The sequence below is a fragment of the Pecten maximus genome, chromosome 13 (assembly GCF_902652985.1).
Source record: "Pecten maximus chromosome 13, xPecMax1.1, whole genome shotgun sequence".
NCBI classification, from domain to species: Eukaryota; Metazoa; Mollusca; class Bivalvia; order Pectinida; family Pectinidae; genus Pecten; species Pecten maximus.
The window spans coordinates 29,641,237-29,653,347 of record NC_047027.1 but is presented as its reverse complement, the minus strand read 5'-3'; the positions used below and the strand labels follow the sequence as shown (position 1 = coordinate 29,653,347).

Genomic DNA, 12,111 nt, shown 5'->3' with positions numbered 1-12,111 from the left:
ACTTAATGAGATATATGTAGATCTAGTTGTTGAAACTAAATAATAAAAAAATGTATCGCATAGATGTAAGCTTCAGAGTTTATATACATTTGTCGAGAAAATAACTTGTGTCGGGTGTCAGACAAGGTTATTATTTCTTACTTTATCTGTTAGGAGGTAATTGGAAATATGAAATTGATCAAATCCATTCATGTTTTATTTAATAAAGCAAAATGGAATGATAACTAATATGTTTTCAAATATTTATCAATTTCTTTTCTTAAAGTCTACAAGCTCAGCCTTAAGGTAGCTGTTAAAAGGATAGATAACCTTTGCAAAAAGCATATTTCTAATGTTAAAACGATCGTTTCAAATCATAAATAATACAATCGTGTGATTTGGTAGGTCATAAAAATAAAATAATAGTTAAATGGCTCGATGTATCTACATTAAATGTGCTATATATGGCACATGTAACTGTCTGTAGAAGACCAACTCTTCTATACATTTAGATGGTCCTGGAACCAGTATATCCTTATCACCACCAAACACTGCATATACTAGAAACGAAGGTGATGCTTTACCGGATGTGACGTGTGCAGCAGACTGTAGACCTGGCTGTATCTTTGTCTGGACACGACCGGACAACACCAACTTTACTGTCTCACCTGTGTTATCACTGGGACAACTGGACAGATCAGAACACGGGACGTACATGTGTACTGCTAGGAATGTTGTCGGGGAGTCGACTATAATAACCAGTGTTACTGTACAGTGTAAGTAACTAGGAATGTTGTCGGGGTGTCCACTATGACAACCAGTGTTAATGTACAGTGTTAGTATATCTGGTTGGCCAAACCATACACTAACTGCTATAGAGAGCTGTCAAACTTTTTTGAGATATAAACAAATAGACATTGCCAACCACAATCAAGTTATTGATTTAGGTTAGACTTATTGAAGCTTATTTTATTGTTGAATTGATGATTTCAGCACACTCGACATACTTTGCTCGATTTTATAATTGGTTAGTGTTGAAGGACGTTAATAAACTGTGATATGGTGTCTTTAAAATCTGATCATATCTTGCATAGTGCGGGTTCACAGTCTCTTTGTAACAAAATAAAAAAAACAGATATATAAAGATACCAAAATATTATAAAATGTGTCTATAATTTTGGCAAAAGCTTTCGTTTTAATAATATATATTCATAAAAGTTATATATGTGGTTGCAATTAAGGAAATTAATAACATTCTGATACAATACATACGAGACGACAGTCAATTGTGTTACTTCAGCTTTTGTTTCCATATTAGGTGAGCCACTCCCGTACCAGATTCCGGATGGAATCCAAACGATCGATCTAGCTACAACAGAAAACCTCACGATACCGGCTTTGTTCACCTCTAATCCATCACCATCGTTTATGTGGACTTTTCAACTACCTGAATCGACAACTTCCACCAAGCTTGTGAATGGGGAAACCAACGTATTGATACACAATACGTTTGAGACAAAGAATTTAACCGCTGTGTCAATAATGACACGTACCAACATACAAAAGGACTGGTTTGGGCTGTACAACGTCACTGTGACCAACACTTATGGAAGCGCCACGCTAAGTTTCATAGTTCATGAGAAAAGTAAGTTGATAATATTACAAATAATCAAATGTGTAAAATCATGATATAATACTGAGTCATATACATATATCAGATTATTAAACGTGGATTATATTGATATTAGTAGGGAAATGTTCTATATAACAAGTATCATAAAAAGATAGCAAATTACAACACATCAAACGGGTATTAACTACCGTACAGTTCCGAGTCTGGAGGTCGTCCCGGTGTGACCAAGATAGTTAGGGGCGAGATATATTGTTACAACGATAGAAGGAAAATGGAAAAGCAGGTGGAAAGTGACCACCAGGCTGTGTGTTGGCAATTTTGTGATATTTGACAAGTTCTAGTTTCTAATGGATACAATTTGAAATATTATCGTCTTGACATAGTATTCCTTATACGAGCATAATACTGAAAAACCCATGGTAGGAGCTTTTGTCGTTTTTTGCTCTATTTCCTCCCCTTTTTTCTTTCGCTGTGAGTCATTTCACATTTCATATATGAATGTTATCTGGATTGCATAGATTGCAATCAGATTTACCTGTTCAATGTTCATGTCAATCCTCTCCTAATAGCTAATTATATGTTCTAAAATGAACGTCGGTGGGACCTGTTGGAGACATCGAGAAGGGTTTAAGTGTGAGTTGCGTCGCTTTGCGCATGTATAGAAAGAGTAATACGTGTTTGACTACTCCTAGTCCTTCCTGTCGAGGTCGGATCCAGATATGCCTCTCTAAACACAGTAAAAACATAGATGTCTTCACTTCCTTAGATATGATGAACGAAACATACTGATCATCATAGGGGAGTATCTCAGAAACAATTTCTGAATGCTAAAACTTTTTACTACGTTTTTATATCTCAGTTGGAAACGTTTAAAAGTGTACTGTCAGTTTTAAGTAAAATTATGGGTAAAGCATTTAGAATGACATAAACTCTTCTCTCTTGTTATTGTTTATGTCTTCTTGTGAAAGCTTCATCATTAACTTTCATATGGAATTCATGCTTGATTTTATTACAAATTATTACGAGTTATATCTGCTGAGGAAGTTTACATACGATGTTTATCGATATTGTTTTGCTGTGTCAATTCGTCGCTAAATTACAGGATACCCAGGTTTCCCAAACAATCTTTTGATTGGCTGTACCAAGCCTCACTCTGCTGAAGTCTCATGGGGTGGCGGAGGAGACTCTCAGTATTACCATGCTATGTTCAGCACAGACAAATTTCTTAACTCACAAGAGGTTTATCCAGTGACGATTACACAACACACAGACGGAAGTGACGTGTATATTCTAAATATAGACAATCTGGATGGAAGTCGTGTATATTTCTTTAAGGTTGTGGCGTTGTGTATATACATGTACTGAATCTGCCCTAACGGAAATAAGGTAAATCTAGCCAACTGAATGCTTAAACAAAATTTTATCAAGATAGTTCGAATAAGGTTCAAGTATTTATAATAACTGTGCTTTTCTTTAAAAATACATTTGACAATACCAAGTGCAACGGATGCGTACAACACCACATTTGCATTGCATTTTGTTTACATGTCAGTGATAACGCTATGACTGAACTTTTATAGTTGTATCACCGGGTCCCTTCATCGTTTAATAACTTTCCCAATTTTTTTGTCGTCTCTAGCACTTGCCCGTGGTACCGACAACATACTTGTGGCAGGAATTGCCCTCACTGTTATTGCTGTAGTCATGGTTTTGTTCACAGTTGGACTCGGGGTATTTATCAGACGTACGTATTTGTATTATTCTATCGCTATTATACTTTTCTTATGATTAAGATATATCATAATTTATCATCAAAACGACATAGTGATTTCAAATATAGTCCTCAATATTAAATTGCTATTTTACAGGAAATAGACGACTGCCTTTCGTGTGAGTATAAAAGCTATAAATCAATCAATAAGTCATGTATTTTCTCGTATTTACTGATTTGACTGATTAGCTTGTAATTACGATAATATACTCAAGATTTGGTTGAGATATTTATATATAGCAAACTCATAATAAATTAACAGAAATGCTTTTGATTCTGAATTCATATTAAATAAACAGAAAAAGGAAAACAAAAACTTGACATAATAAAAGCTTCTATAATATGTTTATATGTTTATATTTTTAGCAAGGGATGCCGTAAACAGGAAGAGTTCAAGAATGTTCAATTTTCAAAACGAGGTAAAATCTGTAATGTTTATGTGTTCCGTATTTATAAAGCAATTTATAAGTCAAATAACTTCTATATCTTATTATTTGTTTATATGAATATTACGCAGATATATACATTTTAGCTACATGTTTTTATTATTTACCAAAGCTTTGTTCTGACTGTTATGACTATGGTTAAGTTGGGTTTAAAACCAAAATGACAGATTGATGCTTTGATTTATATATTTATTTTTCCCTGTCAAATTTGCAGATGGAACTCATGATAAGGATGGCGAGGGGTAAGTCTTATTGAACACATAAAACAAACGTAAATGTAACAATAAAGATGATTATGTTATCTTGATTGTAATATGATAGTTTAATGACAATTTTATTATACGCAGATCTCAATCGGAACAATTTGATGTAGACAGCATTGCCAAGGTGTCCACTTACTCTGAAATTGGAGGACATCAAGGTTAGTTCACACTGCTGCCGTTAAATACACTACATTATTCACGCTTCGCTGTGTGTATTTGATTTATAAACTGTTGTACTAAGTACACTAAGTACCCCTACTAAGTAGGTGGGGCTCCGACATTATTACCGTTTACACAATAAGGTACGGATATCTGATGTCTTACATAATTCACTCAATGTTGTCCTACTATGATATTTTATAGTCGTTTTAATATAAAAATCTCTACTGACAAACAACTAAAGTTGTCTTATATTGCCGGCATGCGAGTTAAAACGGTTAAAACTTTATAGAAATGCTGGTAATAGCTAGGTCAATATCAATCACTCCCCGAAGTGTTTATTGCCACCGCAACATAAATATTCCTGATGCAATTTTTTCACTTGCAGTATACCAAAATGATCCAGTCAATGGCGGGGATGACCGGTAGGTGTAATATGCAGTTACTAATGTCTTAATGAAATGTATACCACTGATAATGGTTTTATAAGGCAGTATTTCTTATGGGTATTTTTGACATTTTACTCATAAATAGATGTTCATTCATAATATGTGTTGTCGACATGTTTTCTTTCTATACTTTTTACTTAAGCGTGTTTAAATCACTTCGAATCGTCAATATGGCATAAATATGTATACAATAGTAAAGTGTGTCAAATTATCGTTTCCGCTCATGGTGCGTTTGGTACATTTAATAATCACACAATGTTTATTTATGCAAACGTTTTTTCACCTAAATCACAGCCGTTTATTTGTTTTTAACAGAAAGTACGAGTTCTTGGAAGGGCGTTCTAATCCAAACGTTTACGAAGAACTTCAGTGTACAGAGTCTGGTATGTAGCTGTCCACAATTCATACAATTTACAATCATATTGAAGTCTTTGCCAAAATCACAAACATTGAAACTGTCCAGTTTGGTTTTACCTTGTTTATCGTCAGTTAAACGTCACCAACAATGGTCATTTCATGACGCCATTACATGTGCACGAGATGCGTGCTTGTGTGTTTTTTATATGATCTTTAAACGCTGCTGACTTGATAGTGCTATCTCATCGCAATACACTGCAGCAGAAATTAGAGAGAAGATTATACATCAAATTTAGTCGCCGCTTACGGGGACATTGGTTGACCTGCAAACTTATTATTTGCCAATAGAAAATATTTCATCTTCACCAGCTAGATGATGTAAATGGTAACAATTCATACATTTGGTGTTTTGTTTTAGGTGACAGAGGGAGATATGCCAACACCGAAGATGCTTGTGACGATAAACATTGACCAGATACATACCATTTTTAAATAATGTCTTGCTTTGAAAGGTGTGACAATATCAATATCAAAATATTGCATTATAATGATGCTTTAAAGAACCTTTCGGGCGATTAAGTTGGCAGCAACAGCATCAATATGCAATGCATATATCCAAATTAACATATGATTCTGACGTTCCTCATCACATCAAACAGACCTGGTGAATCGCTTTCGTGGTACGTTAAGCAACGGAGAACGACATGTGTTGGAGAACTGGAAATTATTATGTACTATTTTACAATCACCTACTTTGATCGTGATGAAAAACAAGTATCCCGCTATGTTGTTGAATTGTAACAATACATAAACAATGTGTACACTAATGCGAGGTGAAAATGATTTGATTGCAAAACAATTGGAAATTCTGGTGATGGTGAAAATACCTAATCACTAGGTAATCATTTTATCGGAAGAGAGATGTATCTGTTCGCTTTTGTTTTCAAAACGAACTTAATCGGAAAAGACATATTTCAAATGACAAACGTACGACAAAAAGCTGACAATTTGTCACCATATAAACCAAAACAGCACAGTCCTCGGTCACTTGGAAGAAATACGTAAAACAGTCTTCATGTATGCAAATTAACGCACTGTGAGAAAATACGAACCCTTGCTCTGCCGGTGCATTAAGTGTTTGTAAACATGTTGCATGATACAATGTATTACGACCAAGCAAATTGGTAGAAATTAAGCAACATTTAATACTCAAAGAATGGGTCAAATCGTATGCCTTTGTTTAAATTAAATCTACACGTATAAACATGTTTTTAAGTAGATAGATGGAATGTCCACGAATGTATCTATGTTACCAAATTCCGTTAATTGTTCAAAACGTTTTGCTTTATTCCTTGTAAGGTTTCCATAGCGTTGAAATGCATTCTGTAACGTTGTACTGAGGAAATATGGCAGTTGGAATACAAATGTACAGCCATTTTGTTCTATCAGGGTTTTTTTCAGAAGTCGTTTGCCAACACGGTGATGATTCCTGGTGGTAGTAACTGGCTCTGTGTATATCTGTACACTCAATCAATAGAAGCATTCGTTTCAAACGATCATGGCTCTTGTTTTAGACGCACCCGATCTGATTAGCCTAGCAAGGCTACGGGACACCTTTTCTGATACTCGTAAACGGTTGTCGAGACAGCGATAGGGATTACATAATATTTTGTGTTCACACTTCTGGTTTTACGAGTCTTACATTCGATTCCTGGCATCAGGAATGCAAACATTACGGAAATATCAACTTAATAAGACGAGATCAGACTAAGTTCTGTAATATTACGATACGAAAGGACCTGGGGTGGTAAGGGACATTTTTGGCATCCCCTCAAAAACCGTTCATTTTTGGTCAAGATAAAATATAAGATACATTTCTTGTTCATGTAAATTCATAAAGCGATACCTTGACTGACTTTTGAGATACACCTCTTTGCATTAAGCATGTTTTAACGTCATGTTTTGAGAACGATGATGTCAACGTCGCGGTATGAATGTTGACGTCATATTGCTTTTTTTATGTCTCTTCTTAATGATGATGTCGCATACTTCCATGTTTGTTACAAATAAACCAAATGTGTTAGTAGTGTGTATTGAAGTATGAAAACAAGAAGAAATTCTAATTTAAACATTTTAATAATAACAAAGAACATTTTTGTGGAATGCAAATAATACCCCTTTATTAGACATAACAGTGCTATAGTACTAGACTACTGTTGTAGCTTCAGGGTCTGAGCTTATCCTTGACATTTTCCAATATTCAAGTAGAATAATTTTAATAACATTTAACCTTAAGTCATTAATATGCATTTTGAAGATAAAAACAACTTTATCCAAGAGTTAAATCCAAATGTCCAGTTGCATAATTATACTGAGAATATGTATTTATACATGCAATGTTAATCTTGTTAAAAGCATGGGCAAATGAAATGGACAACATTAGGCAGGTTCCATTGAATCAAACTCAGTAGAAATTGAAATATATATATACAAAGGAATACAATTTATGTAAATGAAAAGACTTTCCTTTAACATTGTGGTGACACTAATTAACTTCAAACTGGTACTCTTGGTGCTCTAGTTTTAAAGAATCCATAGTAAGGACAATGCTTGGTCTACAGATAGATACAATGTAGACAAATAACATGATTACTATCAAGAAGTTCATACAAAGGATCAATGCTCTTCAGCATGTTTACACAAATAAATGATACTTTATAGCCAAAGTTGATATTTATGCATGAGAAAAGCATCACATTCATGTTCAGTGAAAATAAATGTATATGTGGCTTCTGACAGGCCTAGGTGTAAACACAGATCTACATATATATACACAAACAAGAGTCTACTAGTCTGTATCTTAAACTTATTTGCTTTGCAATGCAAAGTTTTTAAAACTATGGAATATATTCAGTTGGTGTAAAATCAAGAATATGCTCTTAAATGTAAGACCCCATTGGATCCAGCAAGCAACATCAACCATCAATAAGGTATGACTCCAATAGATAATTTGTAAAATTGCAGAGAGTTTAAAAAAAAAAAATCAGCCTGACAAAGACTTTTCAGTGTATCAGAAATGCCAAATATAGCATTCATTTAAAACAAACATACTACTTCTGATATTCATTGTTAGCCTTGATGTGATATGCACACTTGTTAATCTGTAACTACTCGCTCCCTCACAACTGAAGAGCCTTTTAACATTGGTTATTATTGAAACATATAGCGACTCATATTTACATTTTCTCAACACAAAACATATAAGCCTGGTGCATTTGTATAAATGTATATATATCAGTAAATGTACAATTTCAAACGTGTATTAGTGTACATAATACAAAGCCTACCCATTACATCAGTAAAACTGTCCTCTGCTTCGAATGAACAATGATAACTAATGACAGTAAAACTTTGTTATTCTTAAGTTATCAGGACCACGACAAAACTTTAAATTATCCAAGTAAAATTAGGTTGGGACCTACAAATTAAAACAGTGTCTTTGAGACAAGTTCTAAAAGAGGTTCAACTGTACGGTTTACTTTATAATTCACTCTTCCACATCACTATCTGCATCAACCTGAACTGGTTCTGGGATATCCTTCGCATCTTTCAAGTATACTGTCCAGTCCTTCCCACAGCCAAATTTCAAGTTTTCATTTCTAGCATATCCAAGATACCAAATAACTGAGGTTATATGGGCACATGTACCAACTACTCTGGCTCCACACTTACACTGACAGTACCAACTTTTCACTCTACACTCGTCATACCCTATCCACATCTTGTACACTTTTGACGATGTATGGCGACTTTGGATTTTCCCCATTAGTAGGCCTTCCTCCATGTTATGCACATACAATTCGTAGTCACCGTCATCATTCATGTGCTCTTCGGTGTAGGACTTAGCAAGTTTGAGCTGATAAACACCTAAGGTTATGTTCCTTAAATCTGTCTCATCAAGTCTTGGGAAAGCCAATGCACATCCAACATCCTCTAACTTTTGTAGTATTGCTGGTAGAAGGGGTCCTCCAAATAATGTTTGTGCTAAATGTCTCTAAAAGTTTGTGCTAAATGTCTTGTATGATTTGAAATAATTTCCTCCCTTGTAACATGATTGAAGCCAATGTTTTTTGGAACAAAGTCTGTCATTAATGCCTTTCTTCCTGATGTAATTGCTCTTTTTATAGCATCTGGACCAACATTAAACAGAGTGGACAACATTTTGTTTGACATTCCAGATCGCAGTTTGGTCAAGAAAATTCCAAGACATGTCCTAATACTTCTAACGGCTGTATGACGTATGTCTTTAACATGTTTACAGATGTCATCAAAAGAGTCTTTGCTGACTCCCATCAGGTTCAGGTAATCTGCATCTGTGAAACAATCACCATCAAAATCCATGCGTCTTTCTTTGTTTTTGAGTGCAGCATCACGCAAACTTGTAACTAAATGTAATAAATCAGTCTTGTTGAATTCTGTGACAGATTTGGTATTCTGTTGCAATAACAATAAGGCATCAGAGGTAAACTTCATGCTTCCTTCAAAATGCTTTGGACAACATCTTGCACCTTGTTTGATGATAATGTTATGATCTACAAAAGTGTTAAATCTTGTAAATGTTGACACTACAATGGACTTTCACATCCCTTTTCGACATACACAACAAGTGCTGTTTGACGATCCTGCCACAGACGACAACTTTAGAGAAATGTTGCGAGGAGACTTTACTTTGCCTACAACATCAACCTCTTTGGGGACATCTGAAATAGAATTATTGGCAACAATATGTTGAGATGTCTTCTTATTATAAAATTTCATGCGACACTTTCCACAAGTAATGTCACCATCAACCGCTTTGATCATGAAACATTTTTCTAGGTATTTTCTAAATGCTTTGTTGGTTATGCCTCCTACAGGTCTTCTGTCCTTGGCCTTAGTCCTCTTTGAGCACACAACACAGCAATAAGGCTTTGTTGCAGATTCCATTGTACCTTAAACAAAGAAATAGGTAATTTAAGCTATCTTAAATTCAACTTTAAATAGCTAAATATAATTACAAATAATTGCTTTAAGTTACTTATTTCAAGTTATTCAGTCCCTTTTTTATTCAAAATCAAAAAAACATCTGTAAAGCAATGACTTGAATAAAAGTTGATACTTGTAAAGATGCTTATTCAATGACATAATGTTAATCTAATTAAACAAAAAGAAAACTTGCAGAAGCTAACTTTATCTATGAAATATAGGTGTCTCAAGATACAGAAAACGTACTTAAAATATTACCTGAAAGCATTGGATGATATCAGATCAATTATATAGTGTAAAAGATGTAGAGAATCACTGGTATACATTAGGCAGTGTACATGGTGTACTGTACGTATCACAGGTATAATTTATACAGTGTACATGGTATACTGTATCACAGTTATACGTTATACAGTGTACAATGTACATGGTGTACTGTATCACAGGTATAGGTTATACAGTGTATACGGTGTACTGTATCACAGGTATAAGTTATACAGTGTATATGGTATACTGTATCACAGGTATAAGTTATACAGTGTATACGCTGTACTGTATCACAGGTATAAGTTATACAGTGTATACGGTGTACTGTATCACAGGTATAAGTTATAGTGTACATGGTATTAGGTATCACAGGTATATTTAAGTTAAATGATATTGTAATACCTATATGCTCTGTGATCTACATGCAGCTTCTTGTACTCAGGAGAAACATCAAATCAATCCAAATGACTGCGTTCACTTCAGACTGTATATCCATAACTGAAATAAGAAAAATATCAACATGAATGAAAATTACAAGTTATACAGTGTACATGGTGTACTGTATCACAGGTATAATTTATACAGTGTACATGGTGTACTGTATCACATGTATAAGTTATACAGTGTACATGGTGTACTGTATCACAGGTATAATTTATACAGTGTACATGGTGTACTGTATCACATGTATAAGTTATACAGTGTACATGGTGTACTGTATCACATGTATAAGTTATACAGTGTACATGGTGTACTGTATCACATGTATAAGTTATACAGTGTACATGGTGTACTGTATCACAGGTATAATTTATACAGTGTACATGGTGTACTGTATCACATGTATAAGTTATACAGTGTACATGGTGTACTGTATCACATGTATAAGTTATACAGTGTACATGGTGTACTGTATCACATGTATAATTTATACAGTGTACATGGTGTACTGTATCACATGTATAAGTTATACAGTGTATATGGTGTACTGTATCACAGGTATAATTTATACAGTGTACATGGTGTACTGTATCACAGGTATAAGTTATACAGTGTATATGGTGTACTGTATCACAGGTATAAGTTATACAGTGTATATGGTGTACTGTATCACAGGTATAAGTTATACAGTGTATATGGTGTACTGTATCACAGGTATAATTTATACAGTGTACATGGTGTACTGTATCACATGTATAAGTTATACAGTGTACATGGTGTACTGTATCACATGTATAAGTTATACAGTGTACATGGTGTACTGTATCACAGGTATAAGTTATACAGTGTATATGGTGCACTGTATCACAGGTATAAGTTATAGTGTACATGGTATTATGTATCACAGGTATATTTAAGTTAAATGATATTGTAATACCTATATGCTCTGTGATCTACATGCAGCTTCTTGTACTCAGGAGAAACATCAAATCATTCCAAATGACTGACTTCACTGCAGACAGTGTATCCATAACTGAAATGTGGAAAAAATTCAACATACAATGTATATGAAAATTTACTCTATGGAGAGGTCATGAACATAATACTTGTTAAAAAGTATGTTAGAAGTTTGTGCCAGACAGTTGTTAAGAGGAAAAGGAGGCAAATTGATGAATAATGTGTTGAAAAATTATAGAAGGATCAGTGGTTAATCACCACAGGCGAATAGGCTTAAAATTGGTTCATAAATTATTGATCGATTTGGCCCAAATGTGTGTTTGAACTCAATTTCTAACAACCACAATAAATGTATAAGCATTCA

The 12,111-nt window shown here is 34.2% G+C and overlaps 1 protein-coding gene and 2 long non-coding RNA genes across 3 annotated transcripts; 2 read left to right on the top strand and 1 right to left on the bottom strand.

Annotated features, from left to right (window-relative positions):
• The first annotated feature begins 769 nt into the window (after positions 1–769).
• Positions 770–2,977, top strand: LOC117340639. The gene is made up of 3 exons (XM_033902402.1): positions 770–814; positions 1,298–1,624; positions 2,715–2,977. The coding sequence occupies exons 1-3, from the start codon at positions 790–792 to the stop codon at positions 2,975–2,977; spliced, it is 615 nt and encodes a 204-aa protein (XP_033758293.1). The 5' UTR covers positions 770–789.
• Positions 2,978–3,749: 772 nt separating this feature from the next.
• Positions 3,750–6,053, top strand: LOC117340836. Its single transcript, XR_004535478.1, has 6 exons — positions 3,750–3,802; positions 4,044–4,071; positions 4,177–4,250; positions 4,640–4,676; positions 5,016–5,083; positions 5,476–6,053. It is a non-coding gene; the product is annotated as an uncharacterized LOC117340836 (long non-coding RNA).
• A 3,619-nt stretch (positions 6,054–9,672) lies between these two features.
• Positions 9,673–11,824, bottom strand: LOC117340840. The gene is made up of 3 exons (XR_004535482.1): positions 11,728–11,824; positions 10,752–10,847; positions 9,673–10,048 (listed from the first exon to the last, which is right to left on the bottom strand). It is a non-coding gene; the product is annotated as an uncharacterized LOC117340840 (long non-coding RNA).
• Positions 11,825–12,111: the final 287 nt, after the last annotated feature.